This window comes from Melozone crissalis, unplaced genomic scaffold (assembly GCF_028551555.1).
Source record: "Melozone crissalis strain CALT ecotype California unplaced genomic scaffold, PUWL_Pcris_2 ptg000150l_1, whole genome shotgun sequence".
In the NCBI taxonomy this organism is placed as follows: Eukaryota; Metazoa; Chordata; class Aves; order Passeriformes; family Passerellidae; genus Melozone; species Melozone crissalis.
The window spans coordinates 631581-652904 of NW_026535921.1; the positions used below are offsets into that span (position 1 = coordinate 631581).

Below are 21324 nucleotides of genomic sequence, written 5' to 3' on the forward strand. Positions count from 1 at the left end.
CAGGGAATGGTCAGTGAGGGAATGGTCAGTGAGGGAATGGTCAGTGAGAGGAATGGTCAGCAGGGAATGGTCAGCAGGGAATGGTCAGTGAGGGAATGGTCAGTGAGGGGAATGGTCAGCAGGGAATGGTCAGCAGGGAATGGTCAGTGAGGGAATGGTCAGTGAGAGGAATGGTCAGCAGGGAATGGTCAGCAGGGAATGGTCAGTGAGGGAATGGTCAGTGAGGGGAATGGTCAGTGAGGGGAATGGTCAGCAGGGAATGGTCAGTGAGGGGAATGGTCAGTGAGGGAATGGTCAGCAGGGAATGGTCAGTGAGAGGAATGGTCAGCAGGGAATGGTCAGCAGGGAATGGTCAGTGAGGGAATGGTCAGTGAGGGGAATGGTCAGCAGGGAATGGTCAGTGAGAGGAATGGTCAGCAGGGAATGGTCAGCAGGGAATGGTCAGTGAGGGAATGGTCAGTGAGGGGAATGGTCAGCAGGGAATGGTCAGCAGGGAATGGTCAGTGAGGGAATGGTCAGTGAGGGAATGGTCAGTGAGGGAATGGTCAGCAGGGAATGGTCAGCAGGGAATGGTCAGTGAGGGAATGGTCAGTGAGGGAATGGTCAGTGAGGGGAATGGTCAGTGAGGGAATGGTCAGTGAGGGAATGGTCAGTGAGGGAATGGTCAGCAGGGAATGGTCAGTGAGGGAATGGTCAGTGAGTGAATGGTCAGCAGGGAATGGTCAGCAGGGAATGGTCAGTGAGGGGAATGGTCAGTGAGGGAATGGTCAGTGAGGGAATGGTCAGTGAGGGGAATGGTCAGTGAGGGGAATGGTCAGCAGGGAATGGTCAGTGAGGGGAATGGTCAGTGAGGGGAATGGTCAGCAGGGAATGGTCAGCAGGGAATGGTCAGTGAGGGAATGGTCGGTGAGGGGAATGGTCAGCAGGGAATGGTCAGTGAGGGAATGGTCAGTGAGGGGAATGGTCAGTGAGGGAATGGTCAGCAGGGAATGGTCAGTGAGGGAATGGTCAGTGAGGGGAATGGTCAGTGAGGGAATGGTCAGCAGGGAATGGTCAGTGAGGGAATGGTCAGTGAGAGGAATGGTCAGTGAGAGGAATGGTCAGCAGGGAATGGTCAGTGAGGGGAATGGTCAGTGAGGGAATGGTCAGCAGGGAATGGTCAGCAGGGAATGGTCAGTGAGGGGAATGGTCAGCAGGGAATGGTCAGTGAGGGGAATGGTCAGTGAGGGAATGGTCAGTGAGGGAATGGTCAGTGAGGGAATGGTCAGCAGGGAATGGTCAGTGAGGGAATGGTCAGTGAGGGGAATGGTCAGTGAGGGAATGGTCAGCAGGGAATGGTCAGTGAGGGGAATGGTCAGTGAGGGGAATGGTCAGCAGGGAATGGTCAGCAGGGAATGGTCAGTGAGGGAATGGTCAGTGAGGGAATGGTCAGCAGGGAATGGTCAGCAGGGAATGGTCAGTGAGGGGAATGGTCAGTGAGGGGAATGGTCAGCAGGGAATGGTCAGCAGGGAATGGTCAGTGAGGGGAATGGTCAGTGAGGGGAATGGTCAGCAGGGAATGGTCAGCAGGGAATGGTCAGTGAGGGAATGGTCAGTGAGGGGAATGGTCAGTGAGGGAATGGTCAGCAGGGAATGGTCAGTGAGGGAAATGGTCAGTGAGGGAATGGTCAGTGAGGGAATGGTCAGCAGGGAATGGTCAGCAGGGAATGGTCAGTGAGGGGAATGGTCAGTGAGGGGAATGGTCAGCAGGGAATGGTCAGCAGGGAATGGTCAGTGAGGGAATGGTCAGCAGGGAATGGTCAGTGAGGGAATGGTCAGTGAGGGGAATGGTCAGCAGGGAATGGTCAGTGAGGGGAATGGTCAGTGAGGGAATGGTCAGTGAGGGAATGGTCAGTGAGGGAATGGTCAGTGAGGGGAATGGTCAGTGAGGGAATGGTCAGTGAGGGAATGGTCAGTGAGGGAATGGTCAGTGAGGGGAATGGTCAGCAGGGAATGGTCAGTGAGGGAATGGTCAGTGAGGGAATGGTCAGCAGGGAATGGTCAGCGAGGGAATGGTCAGTGAGGGAATGGTCAGTGAGGGAATGGTCAGTGAGGGGAATGGTCAGCAGGGAATGGTCAGTGAGGGAATGGTCAGTGAGGGAATGGTCAGCAGGGAATGGTCAGCAGGGAATGGTCAGTGAGGGAATGGTCGGTGAGGGAATGGTCAGCAGGGAATGGTCAGCAGGGAATGGTCAGTGAGGGGAATGGTCAGCAGGGAATGGTCAGCAGGGAATGGTCAGTGAGGGGAATGGTCAGTGAGGGAATGGTCAGCAGGGAATGGTCAGTGAGGGGAATGGTCAGTGAGGGAATGGTCAGCAGGGAATGGTCAGTGAGGGAATGGTCAGTGAGGGAATGGTCAGTGAGGGGAATGGTCAGTGAGGGAATGGTCAGCAGGGAATGGTCAGCAGGGAATGGTCAGTGAGGGGAATGGTCAGCAGGGAATGGTCAGCAGGGAATGGTCAGTGAGGGAATGGTCAGTGAGGGAATGGTCAGCAGGGAATGGTCAGTGAGGGAATGGTCGGTGAGGGAATGGTCAGTGAGGGAATGGTCGGTGAGGGAATGGTCGGTGAGGGAATGGTCAGCAGGGAATGGTCAGCAGGGAATGGTCAGCAGGGAATGGTCAGTGAGGGGAATGGTCAGCAGGGAATGGTCAGTGAGGGGAATGGTCAGTGAGGGAATGGTCAGCAGGGAATGGTCAGCAGGGAATGGTCAGTGAGGGGAATGGTCAGTGAGGGAATGGTCAGCAGGGAATGGTCAGTGAGGGAATGGTCAGTGAGGGAATGGTCAGTGAGGGGAATGGTCAGTGAGGGGAATGGTCAGTGAGGGAATGGTCGGTGAGGGAATGGTCAGCAGGGAATGGTCAGCAGGGAATGGTCAGTGAGGGAATGGTCAGTGAGGGGAATGGTCAGTGAGGGGAATGGTCAGTGAGGGAATGGTCAGCAGGGAATGGTCAGTGAGGGAATGGTCAGTGAGGGAATGGTCAGTGAGGGAATGGTCAGCAGGGAATGGTCAGTGAGGGAATGGTCAGTGAGAGGAATGGTCAGTGAGGGAATGGTCAGCAGGGAATGGTCAGCAGGGAATGGTCAGTGAGGGGAATGGTCAGTGAGGGAATGGTCAGTGAGGGGAATGGTCAGTGAGGGAATGGTCAGCAGGGAATGGTCAGTGAGGGGAATGGTCAGCAGGGAATGGTCAGTGAGGGAATGGTCAGCAGGGAATGGTCAGTGAAATGAATATACATCTGCAGAATAGCTATTTTTGGAGGAATATATATTTTTGCAGTATTTTCTCCCGGAAGCTGGGAAGCTCCAACTTCTCCCTGTTTTGCTGCTTTGGGATGTGATTTGGAGAATTGTTTACCCAGCCTGTGGATTGTTTTTAATTAATGGCCAATCACAGCCAGCCGTGTTGGACTCGCTGAATCTGTCACAGGTTTTTATTGTCATTCTTGTTCTAGCCTTCTGATGTCTCCTTTCTTTCTCTAGTGTAGTTTAGTACATAATTTCTTATAATATATAATAACATATATAAAAATATGTAATATATTGTAATATAATTATATAATATTAATAGAATAATATATAAAATATATATGGTATATATTATTATAAATATTTTATATAAAAATATTTTTATATTTTTAAAAATCTATAAAAATTTTAAAAAATATTTTTATTTATTTTATATATATATTATAATATATATGTAAATAAATATATTTATTTATCATTCATTACAATTATATTATATTATATATTTTAGAAATATTTTATATAAAATATTTTTATATTTTTAAATAAAAATACTTATAAAAATTTATTTATAAAAATATATTTATATATTTATATTTTTATAATATATATAAATAAATATATTTATTTGTAATTCATTATATTTATATTATATTATATTATATTATGGATTATTACATTTATATTATATATAGATACATTATCTATCTGTAATATATATTTATAATATATAATGTAATATAATAATATAATATAATATAACATACCATACCATACCATACCATACCGTACCATAACATAACATAATATAATATAATATCTCAATGAAAGGAGATTTTTAAACAAAACCCAGCCCAGAGCAGCTCTGTGCCGCTGGGGCTGCCTCAGTTTCCCTCCTGAACCAGGGACAAACCCCTGGAAATTGGGGTAACCTCATTCCCCAGGCTGTGCTAATTAATTAATTAATTAATTAATTCTGCAAATGGGACGAGGCTGAGGAGGAAAAGGTGATTGTGGGAGCAGGTGACAAAGCCCTGCAGAGCTTCTGCTCCAGCCACCACCCCAGGGCGAGGTGGAAATCTGAATATTCACAGTTGGACATGGGAGGAATTAAATGAATTAAAGGAGGGATTAAATTAATTAAATTCCTCCCATAGTTTGGTTAGGAGAAATCAGGGATGGGGAAGGAAAAATCAGAGATTGATGAGGAAAAATCAGGGATGGGTAAGGAAAAATCCAGGATTGGGAAGGAAAAACCAGGGATTGGTAAGGAAAAATCAGAGATTGGTAAGGAAAAATCAGGGATTGGTGAGGAGAAATCAGGGATTGGTGAGGAAAAAATCAGGGATGGGAAAGGAAAAATCAGGGATTGGTATGGAAAATCAGGGGTGGGTAAAGAAAAATCAGAGAAGGGTAAGGAAAAATTAAGATTGGTAAGGAAAAATCAGGGATGGGCAAGGAAAAATCAGGGATGGGTAAGAAAAAATCAGAGAAGGGTAAGGAAAAATTAAGATTTGCAAGGAAAAATCAGGAATTGGCAGGGGAAAATCAGAGATGGGTAAGGAAAAATCAGGGATTGGCAAGGAAAAATCAGGGATGGATAAGGAAAAATCAGAGATTGGCAAGGAAAAATCAGAGATTGGTGAGGAAAAGTCAGGGATGGGTAAGGAAAAATTCAGGGATGGGTAAGGAAAAGTCAGGGATTGGTGAGGAAAAATCAGAGACTGGGAAGGAAAAATCAGGGATGGGAAGGAAAAATCAGAGATTGGCAAGGAAAAACCAGGGATTTGTAAGGAAAAATCAGGGATTGGGAAGGAAAATCCAGGGGTGGGTTAAATGCGGCAGCCAGACTGGTGCAGGGAGAGCAGCAAGGGCAGACAGGGCCATGGGCAGGGCTGAGGCTGCAGCCGCTCCCTAAAAATGGGATAAAAACTGGGGGGATCAGGTGGGGATCATCACCCCATCCTGGGCAAATCCTGGGGGAAACCTGCAGGAAAATGAAATGGGAATGTGGGAATAATGTGGGAATAATATGGGAATAAGAGAATGTGGGAATGTGGAAATAATATGGAAATAATGTGGGAATGTAGGAATATGGGAATGTGGGAATAATATGAGAATATGGGAATAATATGGGAATGTGGAAATATGGAATAATGGGAATGTGGGAATATGGGCAGAATATGGGAAAATCCTGGGAGCAACTTCCAAGAAAACTGAAATTGGAATGTGGGAATATGGGAGCATGAAAACATGGGAATGTGGGAATGTGGAAATGTGGGAATAATATGGTAATATGGAAATAGGGGAATATGGGAATTGTGTGGAATATGGGGAAAAGGGAAAATCCTGGGAGGAACCTCCAGGAAAACTGAAATTGAAATAATGTGGGAATGTCAGAATAATTTGGGAATATGGAAATATGTGAATGTGGGAATTATAAGGGAAAATGGAAATGTGGGAATAATATGGGAATATGGGAATTGGGCAGAATATGGGGAAAAGGGAAAATCCTGGGAGCAACTTCCAGGAAAACTGAAATATGGGAATATGGGAATATGGAAATATGAGAATATGGAAATATTAGAATATGGGAATGTGGCAATATAGAAATATGGGAATATAGGAATGTGGGAATAATACGGGAATGTGGGAATTGGGCAGAATATGGGAATATGGGGAAATCCTGGGAGCAACCATATGACATGGGAATGTGGGAATGTGGAAATATAGGAATAATATGGGAATATGTGAATAATATGGGAATGTGGGAATGTGGGGATAATATGGGAATATGAGGATATGGAAATAATATGGGAAGATGGGAATATGGAAATATGGGAATATGTGAATGGGGCAGATTCATCCCTGCCCTGTTCCACAGTGGGAAGCAGCCCAAAGCCACCCCCGCAAAAAGGAGGCAGAGAAAAATCACAAACAACTTCTAATCCACCAACAATGTAGGTTAGAGACGTCTCATCCCAAAATAGCAGCCTCGGTTTTTGCCAAAGGGAAACGTTTCCAACATTTCCAACATTTCCAGCATTTCCAAGGTGCTGGGATCTGGCAGTGCCTCCTCTCTACCTGCCTGCTCCGTGTGCCTGGGCAGGAGGATCAGGGATTGATTTGTCCTCTTGGAAACTGCAAATTCAGGAGGTTTTAGCAGCAGGAATGACAAATTTCAGTGTTAATTTCACAGGGTTTGTAGTAATTTTAAAGAGAGTTGAAGGTGATTCTGTTCCAGTGTCAGAAATAGATTAAAGAGAAGTTAAAGAACAATCACAAAGCCGAGAGTATAAACAGATAATTGGGATTTTACAGATAAGAACTGAGGAAAATAAATCCCTGAGGAATACTGCAACACCTGGAGCTGATCAATACAATTCACTGCACGAGTAATTATTTAATTTATGGTAATTATTGTAATTTATTGCCGAGTTTCTGAGCTGTTTCATCCCCAGACCTCTGCTGGATTTTACCTCACAGCCAATTCCTGCTCCCAGGGGGAAATGGAGCAGCAGCACCTGGGCAGAGGGCACCGTGCCCCAATCCCCTCGGCAGGCTGGGCTGGGAAATCTGAACCTGCTTCCCTCGGGGATGGATCCATCCATCCACAACCACCGGGAAACGCGGCTGGGGAGGGGAGGGGGCTCAGGGATTGGCAAGGAAAAATCAGGGATGGGTAAGGGGAAAATCGGGGTTTGGCAAAGAAAAAATCAGAGCTGGGGCTCTGCTCTGCCCTGCTCTGAGCTGGGGAATGGGGAAATGGAATGTTTGGGGTGCTCCCTGTGCCAGGCTGCTCGGACAGGGACCCCGAGAACAGCCCGAGAACACCCTGAGAACAGCATGAGAACAACCCAAATATACCCTGAGCACAGCATGGGAACTGCCTGAACACACCCCAAGCACACCCCAAAAACACCCCAAGAGCACCCCAAAAACACCCTGAGTACACCCCAAACATACCCTGAGCGATCCTCGAGCACACCCTGAGGTCACCCTGAGCACACCCCAAAAACACCCTGAGAACACCCCAAACATACCCTGAGCACACCCCAAGAACAACATGAGAACACCCTGAGCACACTCCAAAAACACCCCAAACATATCCTGAGCTCACCCTAAGTACAGCCCAAGAACAGCCTGAGCTCACCCCAAACATACCCTGAGCACACCCCAAAAACGCCCCAAACATACTCAGAGCTCACCCCGAGCTCACCCCGAGAAGAGCCCAAGAACACCCCAAAAACACCCTGAGCTCATCCCAAACATACCCTGAGCACACCCCGAGGTCACCCCAAACACGCCCCGAGGTCGCCCCTGTCCGAGCAGCCCCCCCATCCCTTCCCGGATCGCTCCTCCGTCCCTCCAAGCTGCATTCCCTTCCGGGCTGATCTTCCTGCATCCCTCGGAGCCGACCCTACAACGCTCTGGGAGCCGATCCCACAAAGCTCAGAGAACCGATCCTACACAGCTCGGAGCCGATCCCACAAAGCTCAGAGAACCGATCCTACACAGCTCGGAGCCGATCCCACAAAGCTCAGAGAACCGATCCTACACAGCTCGGAGCCGATCCCACAAAGCTCAGAGAACCGATCCTACACAGCTCGGAGCCGATCCTACAAAGCTCAGAGAACTGATTCCACAAAGCACAGGCAGCCGATCCTACAAGGCTCAGACAACCGACCCTAAAAAGCTCGGAGCCGATCTTGCAAAGATCTCGGAGCCGATCTTACAAAGATCTCGGAGCCGATCTTACAAAGATCTCGGAGCCGGTCTTGCAAAGATCTCGGAGGCGACCCTACAAGGCTCAGAACGGATCCTACAAGGCTCGGAGCCGATCCTACACAGCTCGAAGCCTACAAGGCTCAGAGATCCAACCCTACACGGTTCAGAGCCGACCCCACACAGCTCCAAGCGCTGTCCCCGGCTCCGGGAGCCGCTCCAGGGCCGTTCCCAGCAGCCGGACCCCGCTCCGGGCCCGTCCCGCCGCTCCTCGGGCCGAGCCCGGCCGGGAGGAACCGGAGCGGGCCCGGAGCCGCCCGGAGGGACCGAACCAGGACCGGACCAGGAACGAACCAGGAGCGAACCAGGACCGGACCAGGACCAGACCAGACCCAGGCCAGGCCCGGGGCACCCACCTGCCCTGCCCTGCCCGGTTCCATTCCCGGCCCGGGGCACCCACCTGCCCTGCCCTGCCCGGTGCCATCCCAACCCCGGTGCACCCACCTGCCCTGCCCTGCCCGGTGCCATTCCCGGCCCGGGGCACCCACCTGCCCTGCCCTGCCCGGTGCCATCCCAACCCCGGTGCCCCCACCTGCCCTGCCCGGTGCCCGCTGCCGCCGCCGCTCATCCCGGCCCGGCTCCATCCCGGGGATGGATGCGCGCACCCCGCGCCGTCTCCATGGCAACGGGGCCGCGGCGGGAGCGCGCACGGCCCGGCCCCGCCAGCGCCGCCCCCAAAACGCGCTGGGGATGCTCCGGGGGGAGCCGGCCTCCAAATGGGGATTGTAGTGTTAGTTATTGCTTCGTATATAATTTTTTTCTTTTTTTTAGTTTTAGTTTTAATTTTCCTGCTTTTTAAATTTTCGCAGCAACTGCCTCAAAATATTTACTATTATTATTATTGTTACTGTTATTGTGATTTTTCAATTTTTTAAATTTAAATTTTCCTGCTTTTTAAGTTTTCGCAGCAACTGCCCCAAAATATGTCCCAAAATATGTCTTATTATTATTATTATTTATTGTTTTAAAATTTATTTTTAAATTATAATTTTTTTTTTGGTTTCAGTTTTAATTTTCCTGCTTTTAAAGGTTTTGCAGCAACTACCTCAAAATATGTCTTATTAGTATTATTTCTTATTTTTAAAATTGTTTTAAAATTAGTTTTTAAATTTTTGGGGTATTTTTAGTTTTAGTTCTAATTTTCCTGCTCTTTAAGTTTTTGCAGCAACTGCCTCAAAATATGTCTTATTATTATTTTTTATAATTTTTTCAATTTTTTTAGTTTTAGTTTTAATTTTCCTGCTTTTTAAGTTTTTGCAGAAACTGCCTCAAAATATGTCTTATTATTATTTATTATTTTTAAATTAGTTTTAAATTAGTTTTTAAATTTGGGGGTTTTTTTTAGTTTTAATTTTCCTGCTTTTGCAGCAACTGCCTCAAAATATTATTATTATTACTTCTTATTTTTAAAATTATTTTTTCAATAATTTTTAAAATGTTGGGGTTTTTTTAGTTTTAATTTTCCTATTTTTTACATTTTCGCAGCAACTGCCTCAAAATATCATTAATATTATTATTATTAGTAGTAGTAGTAGTAGTAGTAGTATTTTGTTGTTCTTCTTGTCTCATTTTTATTTTTCAATTTTAGTTTTAATTTTCCTGCTTTTTAAGTTTTTGCAGCAACTGCCTCAAAAAAAGAATAATAATTTTTCAATTTTGTTTTAAATTTTAGTTTTAATTTTCCTGCTTTTTAAGTTTTCACAGCAATTGCCCAAAAATATCTTGTTATTATTATTTTTTCAATTATTTTTTCAATTTTTTACAGCTTTAGTTTTAATTTTCCTGCGTTTTAAGTTTTTGCAGCGATTGCCTCAAAATATCTTATTATTATTATTTATTATTTTTAAAACAATTTTATAAATTATTTTTTAAATTTTGGGGGTTTTTTAGTCTGAATTTTTCTGGTTTTTAAGTTTTTGCAGCAACTACCTCAAAACGTGTCTTATTATTATTATTTTTTAGTTTTTCAATTTTTAGTTTTAGTTTTAATTTTCCTGCTTTTTAAATTTTCATTTTCTACAAATATTTTCTAAATTACCCCACGTTGCTCTGTTGGAGGGAGGGGAAACAGCCCCCAGCTCCCAGGAGGAGTTCCTTAACAAACAAAGAAAGAAACAAAAAGAGGATCACAGAATGAAAAACCAGCCTGGAAAAGACCCCCAGGCTCACTGAGTCCAACCTGACTGACCTCCTGTTTGTATTTCACTCCATCCTGCCCTCTGAACAAGTTAATTTAAAATAAATTAACAGAAAAGTGCAAAACTTATCTTCGGTGCCACCCCCGCCATGGGCAGGGACTCCTTCCACTGCTCCAACCCAGCCTTGGGCACTGCCAGGGATCAGTTAATTTAAAATAAATTAAAATAAAAGTACAAAACTGTTCTTCCACACTCAGTATTCCTCAAGAGAAACGTACCGACACCATGGAGAGGGGAAAAGCTGGGCTTTAGGGGGAGAATATTCTCCTGAACTCATCCAATGCCATGGGCAGGGATTCCTCCCACTGCCCCAGGCTGCTCCAGCCTGGCCTTGGGCAATGCCAGGAATCAATTAATTTAAAATAAATTAACAGAAAAGTACAAAACTTATCTTCAGTGCCACCCCCGCCATGGGCAGGGACTCCTTCCACTGCTCCAACCCAGCCTTGGGCACTGCCAGGGACCAATTAATTTAAAATAAATTAACATAAAAGTACAAAACTTAAAACTTCCACACTCAATATTCATCAAGAGAAATGTGCCCACACCAAGGAGAGTTGGAAAAGCTGGGCTTTAGGGGGGAATATTCTCCTGAACCCACAAAGTTCCACAGGCAGGGATTCCTCCCAGTGCCCCAGCCTGGCTTTGGGCACTGCCAGGGATCAGTTAATATAAAATAAATTAATATAAAAGTACAAAACTTATCTTCCACACCCAATATTCATCAAGCTGACCAAGGAGAACTGGAAAAGCTGGGCTTTAGGGGGAGAATATTCTCCTGAACTCATCCAATGCCATGGGCAGGGATTCCTCCCACTGCCCTAGCCCGGCCTTGGGCACTGCCAGGAATCAATTAATTTAAAATAAATTACTATAAAAATATAAAGCTTATCGTCCAGTGCCACCCCTGCCATGGGCAGGATTCCTCCCACTGCCACAGCCCAGCCTTGGGCACTGCCAGGATCACTCTGGGAATTCTGTGCCCCGGCTCACAGGGAGGATTCCTTCCAGTAAGTGAAGAGCCACAGCAGGAGCTCGGGTGCAGGCAGGCTGTGCTGTGGCAGGGACAGGCAGGGCAGCAGGGACAGAGCTCCTGGCACAGCCTGCTCCCGTTCCTGCTCCCAGATCCTGCTCCTGTGCCAGACCCTGTCCCACATCCTGCCACAGATCCTGATTCTGCCACAGATCCCTGATCCTGATCCTGCTACAGATCCTGCTGCAGATCCTGCCAAAGATGCCAGATACTGCTCCCAGATCCTGTTCCTGCTTCCGGATCCTGCTCCTGTTCCAGATCCTGCTACACATCCTGCCACAGATCCCTGATCCTGCCACAGATCCTGATCCTGTCACAGATCCCTGATCCTGCTACAGATCCCTGATCCTGCTACAGATCCCTGATCCTGATCCTGCTGCAGATCCTGATCCTGTCACAGATCCCTGATCCTGCCACAGATCCTGATCCTGCTGCAGATCCTGATTCTGCTACAGATCCCTGATCCTGCTACAGATCCTGATTCTGCTACAGATCCTGTCCCACATCCTGCCACAGATCCCGATCCTGCTACAGATCCTGATCCTGCTTCAGATCCCTGATCCTGCTACAGATCCTGATCCTGCTACAGATCCCTGATCCTGATCCTGCTGCAGATCCTGCCACAGACCCCTGATCCTGCCACAGATCCCTGATCCTGCTACAGATCCTGCCACAGATCCCGATCCTGCTTCAGATCCCAGATTCTGTCCTACATCCTGCTATAGATCCCAGATCATGTCCCAGATTCTGTCCCAGATTCTGCTCCAGATCCTGGATCCTGTCCCAGATCTGCTCTAGATGCTGCCACAGATCCCAGGATCCTGTCCCACATTCTGCTACAGATCCCAGATCCTGCTCCCAGACCCTGCCACAGATCCCGGATCCTGCTCCACATCCTGCTCTTGTTCCCAGATCCTGCTACAGATCCCAGATCCTGCTCTTGTTCCCAGATCCTGCTACAGATCCCAGATCCTGTCCCTGCTACAGATCCCATATCCCGTCCCTGCTTCTGCTCCTGTCCCAGATCCTGTTCCCCCACCCCTGCTCCCAGCTCTGCAGTGGAACAGCAGAAAACCACTCCTGGAAAAACCAAACTCACAGGCTGCTCCTGCCATGGCAGGGACACTGTCACTGTCCCAGGGTGTCCCAGTGTCCAGCCTGGCCTTGGGCACTGCCAGGGATCCAGGGTGGGCACCCTGTGCCAGGGCCTGCCCACCCTGCCAGGGGACAATTCCTCATTCCCAAGATCCCATCCAGCCCTGCCACGGGGTGGCTGTGCCACCCCCATTACACTTTAAAACCAAAGATTTCATGTCAGAAATTTACATTTACATGTAAAACCCCACAGAGGTGATGGAGCACTTTGAATGATTCCTCCCAGAAAAAGTGATCCATGCCTACCCCACCTGTGCTTTACCAACCCCACCCAGCCTCCAGGTGCCACCATTCCCCATGCCACACTCTGCCAGCCCAGAAAAGGGGCAGCCTCTGAGCTGACACCCAAACCCAACCATGATCTGCATGGAATTGCCCTGCAACAGCCAGGAAACTCCCACCAGACACAGAATCCATGGAAAGGGAAAGGGGAGGGGAAAAGGGAAAAGGGAAAGGGAAAAGGGGAAAAGGGAAAGGGGAAAGGGGAAAGGGAAAGGGGAGGGGGAAAGGGGAAAAGGGAAAGGGGAAAGGGGAAAGGGAAAGGGGAGGGGGAAAGGGGAAAAGGGAAAGGGGAAAGGGGAAAGGGGAAGGGGAAAGGGGAAAGGGAAAGGGGAAAGGGGAAAGGGGAAAAGGGAAAAGGGGAAAGGGGAAGGGGAAAGGGGAAAAGGGAAAAGGGGAAAGGGGAAGGGGAAAGGGGAAAAGGGAAAAGGGAAAGGGGAAAGGGGAAAGGGGAAAAGGGAAAAGGGAAAGGGGAAAGGGGAAAGGGGAAAGGGAAAAGGGAAAGGGGAAAGGGGAAAGGGGAAAGGGAAAGGGGAAAGGGGAAAGGGGAAAGGGGAAAAGGGAAAGGGGAAAGGGGAAAGGGGAAAGGGAAAGGGGAAAGGGGAAAGGGGAAAAGGGAAAAGGGAAAGAGGAAAGGGAAAGGGGAAAAGGGAAAAGGGAAAGAGGAAAGGGAAAGGGGAAAGGAGAAAGGGAAGGGGAAAGGGAAAAGGGAAAAGGAAAAAGGGGAAGGGAAAAGGGGAAAAGGGGAAAGGGGAAAGCGGAAGGGAAAGGGAAAGGGGAAAGGGGAAAGGGGAAAGGGGAAAGGGGGAAAAGGGAAAGGGAAAAGGGGGAAAAGGGCAAAAGGGCTCAGCTTTTCTGCAGTCTCTGCCCCTGTTTGTTTGTGGGTGCTGATGTTGCTGCAGGTGCTGATTCCCTCACCCAAATCACACACAATCAGCTGCTGGGCACCCCCAAAATGACTCCTGGGGCCTGCAGCAATTCCTGCTTGGTTCCAGCAGAAAACCTGGTGCAGGTGCTGATTCCCTCACCCAAATCAAACACAATCAGCCCCTGGGCACCCCAAAAGTGACTCCCTGGGGCCTGCAGCAATTCCTGCTTGGAGCTGGGTTCCAGCAGAGAACCTCCCCTGCCTGCAGCCCCTCAGTCCAGGGGGGTTTATTGTTATTTTTGGTGTTTTGCTATTTTTGTTCTTTCAGAGGTGCCACAGCAGCCCCAAGGCCTCGTGTCCCTCACACTGACCCCAGTGAGTCCCTTTTGTCCCTGGGATGTCCCTGGGATATCAATCCCTGCTCCCAGGGTTCCTGCTGTCCCAGAGCTGTCCTTGGGCCAGCAGGCCCCATGTCCCCATCCTCTGCTTTTTAGGGCATCGGGTTCACATTTAATTAAAGCTGGCAGTGCACAGCAGATGCCTCTGAGCTGCTGCCAGGAGTGGCCAGGCAGCTGTCCCTGTCCCCATGTCCCTGTCCCTGTCCCCATGTCCCTGTCCCTGCAGGAGGTGTCCACCCCTGTCCCCCTGTCCCTGTCCCCATGTCCCTGTCCCCGTCCCCATGTCCCTGTCCCTGCAGGAGGTGTGACATGTCCCCACCGTCCCTATCACTGCAGGAGCTGTGCAGCCCTGTCCCCATGTCCCTGTCCCCATGTCCCTGTCCCCATGTCCCTGTCCCTGCAGGAGGTGTGACATGTCCCCACCGTCCCTATCACTGCAGGAGCTGTCCAGCCCTGTCCCCATGTCCCAGTCCCAGCCCTGTCCCCATGTCCCTGCAGGAGGTGCCCAGCCTACAGGGGAAAACGCGAGTGGATTCCAATCGATGGGACTGGAAACAAAAGGTGTTTGTGGGGAGGCTGAGCTGGGCCCTGCCCTAAATCCAGATTTAGGGCTACAGTGAGCTCCTGGCACTTCCAAGGCAATGCCAGGGGGGAAAGGAAAGCACTGATGGGTTGGGAAGGGAGAGGCAGTGATGGGCTGGGAAGGAAAGGCAGTGATGGGTTGGGAAAGGAAATGCCCGACGGGAAGGAGAAGGAAATGCCAGATGGGAAGGAGAAGAAAATGCCATGTTGGGAAGGGAAAGGCAGGGATGGATCAGGAGGGAAAAGCAGTGATGGGTTGGGAAGGAAAGGCAGGGATGGGTTGGAAAGGGCAAGGCAGTGCCAGGCTGGGGGGAAGGAAAAGCAGTGATGGGTTGGGAAGGAAAGGCAGTGATGGGCTGGGAAGGGAAAGGTAATTCCAGGTTGGGAAGGAAAAGCAGTGATGGATCAGGAAGGAAAGGCAGTGATGGGCTGGGAAGGAAAGGCAGTGATGGGTTGGGAAGGGAAATGCCAGATTGGGAAGGAAAAGCAGTGATGGGCTGGGAAGGAAAAGCAGTGATGGGCTGGGAAGGGAAATGCCAGATTGGGAAGGAAAAGCAGTGATGGGCTGGGAAGGAAAAGCAGTGATGGGCTGGGAAGGGAAATGCCAGATTGGGAAGGAAAAGCAGTGATGGGCTGGGAAGGAAAAGCAGTGATGGGCTGGGAAGGAAAAGCAGTGATGGGCTGGGAAGGGAAATGCCAGATTGGGAAGGAAAAGCAGTGATGGGCTGGGAAGGAAAAGCAGTGATGGGCTGGGAAGGGAAATGCCAGATTGGGAAGGAAAAGCAGTGATGGGCTGGGAAGGAAAAGCAGTGATGGGCTGGGAAGGAAAGGCAGTGATGGGCTGGGAAGGAAAGGCAGTGATGGGCTGGGAAGGGAAATGCCAGATTGGGAAGGAAAGCAGTGATGGGTTGGGAAGGAAAAGCAGTGATGGATCAGGAAGGAAAGGCAGTGATGGGTTGGGAAGGGAAATGCCAGATCGGGAAGGAAAGCAGTGATGGGCTGGGAATTGGATCCCAGTGCTGCTCCTCTCACCCTCTCCTACACATGGGAACAGTTTTCCCCAGCCCCTGCAGGACACTGAGGTTTATCTGCAGACTGACTTCAGCTTGGTTGGGCCTTTGTCTCTCAGTTTGTACTTTGGAGGTGAAATGTGACGAAGTGGGGAAGCAGAGAGACCTCAGGCTGCTGAAACCAGCACCAGTGCAGAGGTTTTCCATCCAACCCATCCCTCCAACAGCAGGGTGACAGCAATGCCATGGAGAGGGGACACGGACGTGAGGGCAAGCCCCATGGTTCTGTTTAGATAATTTCATTTAAATAAATGAGAAATCAGAGCCTGATCCAACAGCAGGGTGACAGCAATGCCATGGAGAGGGGACATGGATGTGAGGCCAAGGGCCCAGGGCTGACCAACGGTGCTGTTCCAGAGAAACATTTACACCAACACAGCAGAGAAAAACCTGAAAAGCCCCGATACCCCTCACAAGCACAGCCGCAAAAGGTTCTCCAGAAAAACATTCACACCAACACAACAGAGAAAAACCTGAAACATTGACACCAACACAGCAGAGAAAACCTGAAACCACTGCAGGCCCAGGGCTGGGGAGGGGGCTCAGTGGGACTCACAAAATGGGGGGCGGGTTTGGGAGGTCAGGAGGGGGTGCAGGGGCTGAGGAGGGGGCTGAGGAGGGGGTTTAGGGGTGGGGAGGGGGTCCAGGGGTACTCACACGATGTGTGCCAGGTCCAGGGGGTTTCAGGGGAAGTCAGGGAGTGTTCAGGGGGTTTCAGGGGGTCTCAGGGGGTCTCAGGGGTCTCTCAGGTACTCACACAATGTGTGCCAGGTCCAGGGGGGTTCAGGGGAGGTTCAGGGTCTCAGGGGTTCTCAGGGGGTCTCAGGGGTCTCTCAGGTACTCACACAATGTGTGCCAGGTCCAGGGGGGTTCAGGGGAGGTTCAGGGTCTCAGGGGTTCTCAGGGGGTCTCAGGGGTCTCTCAGGTACTCACACAATGTGTGCCAGGTCCAGGGGGGTTCAGGGGAGGTTCAGGGTCTCAGGGGGTCTCAGGGGGTCTCAGGGGGCTCTCAGGTACTCACACGATGTGTGCCAGGTCCAGGGGGGTTCAGGGGAGGTTCAGGGTCTCAGGGGGTCTCAGGGGGCTCTCAGGTACTCACACGATGTGTGCCAGGTCCAGGGGGGTTCAGGATCTCAGGGGGTCTCAGGGGGTCTCAGGGGGCTCTCAGGTACTCACACGATGTGTGCCAGGTCCAGGGGGGTTCAGGGGAGGTTCAGGGTCTCAGGGGGGTCTCAGGGGGTCTCAGGGGTCTCTCAGGTACTCACACGATGTGTGCCAGGTCCAGGGGGGTTCAGGATCTCAGGGGGTCTCAGGGGGTCTCAGGGGGCTCTCAGGTACTCACACGATGTGTGCCAGGTCCAGGGGGGTTCAGGGGAGGTTCAGGGTCTCAGGGGGGTCTCAGGGGGTCTCAGGGGTCTCTCAGGTACTCACACGATGTGTGCCAGGTCCAGCGGCCGCTCGGGCTGCTCGGGGAACAGCGGGCGGGGCGGGTCCCGGCTGGGCACGCAGCCCAGGGAGCGGCTGATGGCGTGGGTCAGCTTCTTGGCCGGGGATTTCTGGGGAAAAACGGGGAAATGGGCTTGTACAGGGAAATGGGATTGTACAGGGGAAAAAACAGGGGAAATGGGGTTGTACAGGTGAGAGGGGACAGCACAGGTGAGATGGGACTGCTGGGGAAAAACGGGAAAATGGGGTTGTACGGGGGAAATGGGCTTGTACAGGGAAATGGGATTGTACAGGTGAGACAGGGATTGTTGAGGGGAAATGGGATTGCTGGGGAAAAACAGGGGAAATGGGATTGTGCAGGTGAGAGGGGATTGCTGGGGAACAGCACAGATGAGAGGCGACTGCACAGGTGAGACAGGGATTTCTGGTAATAAGCACAGGTGAGCCCATGATTTCTGGGGGAACAAGCACAGGTGAGATGGGATTTCTGCTCAGGTGAGCCCAGGATTGCTGGGGGAACAAGCACAGGTGAGATGGGATTTCTGCTCAGGTGAGCCCAGGATTGCTGGGGGAACAAGCACAGGTGAGATGGGATTTCTGGAGAAACAACACAGGTGAGACAGGGATGGCTGTACAGGTAAGTCATGGGGTTTCTGGGGGAGCAAGCACAGGTGAGTACAGGAATGTTCCCCCTGTGGACAGAGTGACAAAACTCTCCTTTGTCCCCTTAGAAAGGAAATAAGCCCACAAGTTTCTCTCCTCAATTAGGTAAAAATACATCTCATAGGACCTGGGGAATTCACCTCAACCTTAAGGACAGCAAATTGGACAGGAGCCAAACTGCCTGAGCAATTTACCAGAAAAAGAAGAGAACCAAGAAACCAATCCCTGTTGTGAGGTGTTTTACCAGCGGCAAGGACCTCTGGCTCAGTTTTTCTCTGTTTGTTATTTTGCCTTTTCTTAAACCCTTTTTGTTTCAAACATTGCCACAGAAGCCATCCTGCTGATTTTATGCCTTCTAAGGTATAATATTTATATATATAGAATATATTTTCTAAGGTATGTTTTATATATATATATATTATATTTTATATTTTATGCCTAGCTGAGCTATCTTGGGTGTGAAATAGATCTTCAAGAGCTTATGAGACCTGGCCCAAATAGACCCAAATTTCAGAATTCCTGGGGGAACCAGCACAGGAAATTCCCCCAGAATTTTGGGGGAACCAGCAGAGGTGGGCCCAGGAAGGAAGGGCAGGGCAGGCACACACACCTGGGACGGGCAGCAGAGGGCACGGGAGCAGAAATGCCCAGCACTGCTGGGAAATCTGTGCACTGGGGATCGAGTTCTGGGAGGCTCTGAAGGGCTCTGATGGTGGAAATGGAAAGTTTTAACAAAAGGATGGAAGATTAGGAAGTAAACCAATTATACCTGGGCACTCTCTGAGGGATGAATCCCACCCCATTAAGGGATTTTCACATCACTCCCTGAACACAGAGGGGCATTTTGAGGGCAGGAATTGCCAAATTTCTGTCCTTTACAGCAGAGCCAAGCTGGGGCAGGGCTGGGACAGGCAGAAGTGAATTTATCTCCTTTCACAACTCCCCTCAGTGGTGCTAAATTATTGTTGTCACTGCTAGAAATGAAGGGATGGGACTATTTTCAAGCTAAGAACAATTTATTTCTTAATAAATATAAATATAAATATTAATCTCAGAGGCTGTGAGATTTAGAAGAGCAAGCATTTGGCTACAGTTTCTTCATTACAAGGCAATATGCAATTTTCTAAACTAAGAGCTGCCACAGGATTTATTTTACTTTTTTAACCTATCACTTTTACTGACTTCTGCTGTACTATGGGTACTTTTATTTAATGGGCTTCTAACTCACATGATTTTATTGTAACTTCTAAATTCTCAGTTTATTCTATACAACCACACTCCTACATTATAAACCCTTCACCATTTTACCCAATGCAGTTTCTCATTTATTTAAGGCATATTTTTACTTACATCTATAGAAACACACATTTATGATTTTTCTGTTAAATGTCTGTGCATTGTATTTTTACACTGTATTTTTACATTTGTTTTTTACATTTTTATTTTTACATTGAATTTTTACATTTATATTTTTACATTAATCTAAGTGTCTTCTAAGGCTACAGATTAAACCGTTTAGAGTCTGTAGAAGTTGTTTTTGTTTTTCTGATTCTCACACTAAATGGCCTCAGAGAATTGGTGATCCTGGGTCCTGGGCCTTCATAATTCAGTTTCTCATTTATTTAAGGCATATTCTTACAACTACAGAAACACACATTTATGATTTTTTCTGCTGAATGTCTGTGTATTGTATTTTTACATTTATATTTTTACATTTGTATTTTTACATTTATATTTTTACATTAATCTAAGTGTCTTCCAAGGCTACAGATTAAACTGTTTAGAGTCTGTAGAAGTTTGTTTTTTTTCTAATTTTGACACTAAATGGCCTCACAGGATTGGTGATCCTTGGTCCTTGGCAATGCTGGTGACACCCACAGGAATGACCAAAAAATGGGGTTTAAATCCCATACTGATTTACAAAATTAATTCTGAAAATGCTGCTGAGCTCCCAGCAGTGACATGGAACCCTGGGGATGGTCTTTTCCAACCCTAATAACTCCATAATTCCATATGGGAGCTCAGACATCAGCTGGAAGCTCCTCCTGCTGCTCTCCCTCACTGACACCCCAGGAAAGGGCAAGCCCTGGCTAATTATAGCTCTGGAATTAATCACAATCATTAATTATTAATGGTAATAATTAATTGATCACAATTATTAATTACCGCTGCTGTACAACACTCCAGAGTGGGACCAGCTCCCAAGGGACACTCAAGTGAAAATTCAGATTAATCGTGGTTCAAATAGGAGCTACATAAACACCATCAGTGCCTGGCAATTACTGATAATTGATAATTAACACCAGTCACTGCCCTGGAGGTGCAGCCTCATTCCTTCCAGGTCCTGGAGTTTTTATTTCTCAGCCCCCAGCTCCATCCTGGGGGGCAGCAGAATGGTGGGAAGGCCCTGGACAGGCTCTGGAACGGGCACTTGGTCATCCCAAATCATCAAATCCGGAAAGGGTTTGTGTTGGAAGGGACCTTAAAGCTCAAATCATTCCTGCCCCTCTGCTTTAATTCCTTTGAAATCCTGTGAAAATCACAATTTGGTTTTATATCACCGATCTCACAGAGAATTTAAATTATGCACAGAGATGGGATTACTCCAAATTTAAACCCCTCGTTTTCCTCAATTAATTCTTCATCTGCTGAAAATGCCCACATTTATTTCTCTCTGAATTTGTTCATTTGAGGCGTGGAGGGACAGAACCCAGGGAATGGCTCCCAGTGCCAGAGGGCAGGGATGGATGGGATCCTGGGAATGAGGAATTGTTCCCTGGCAGTGCCCAGGGCCAGGCTGCACACTGGCACACCCTGGGACAGTGGGAGGTGTCCCTGCCATGAGGAAGGCCTTACCTGAGGAGTGCCCTGACCAAGGAGGAGGTGTCCCTGCCATGAGGAAGGCCTTACACATGAGGAGCGCTCTGACCAAGAGGAGGTTCCCTGCCATGAGGAAGGCCTTACCCACGAGGCGTGCCCTGCCCATGAGGAGTGCCCCTTACCCACGAGGAGTGCCCTGACCAAGGAGGATGTTCCCTGCCATGAGGAAGGCCTTACCCACGAGGAGCGCTCTGACCAAGGAGGAGGTGTCCCTGCCATGAGGAAGGCCTTACCTGAGGAGTGCCCTGACCAAGGAGGAGGTGTCCCTGCCATGAGGAAGGCCTTACCCATGAGGAGCGCTCTGACCAAGAGGAGGTGTCCCTGCCATGAGGAAGGCCTTACCCATGAGGAGCGCTCTGACCAAGGAGGATGTTCCCTGCCATGAGGAAGGCCTTACCCACGAGGCGTGCCCTGCCCATGAGGAGTGCCCCTTACCCACGAGGAGTGCCCTGACCAAGGAGGAGGTTCCCTGCCATGAGGAAGGCCTTACCCACGAGGAGCGCTCTGACCAAGGAGGAGGTGTCCCTGCCATGAGGAAGGCCTTACCCACGAGGAGCGCTCTGACCAAGGAGGAGGTTCCCTGCCATGAGGAAGGCCTTACCCACGAGGAGCGCTCTGACCAAGGAGGAGGTTCCCTGCCATGAGGAAGGCCTTACCCACGAGGAGCGCTCTGACCAAGG

General features: G+C 49.0%; 1 protein-coding gene across 5 annotated transcripts in view; it reads right to left on the reverse strand.

Moving 5' to 3' along the window:
* Window positions 1-21324, reverse strand: part of DTNB (dystrobrevin beta) — a 155666-nt gene that overhangs the window by 93718 nt on the left and 40624 nt on the right. For all 5 annotated transcript variants that reach the window (XM_054293485.1, XM_054293482.1, XM_054293483.1 and 2 more), the window contains one exon: window positions 17087-17211. In XM_054293485.1, coding sequence (XP_054149460.1) covers window positions 17087-17211 — 125 coding nt within the window. The remainder of the gene's footprint in view (window positions 1-17086; window positions 17212-21324) is intronic.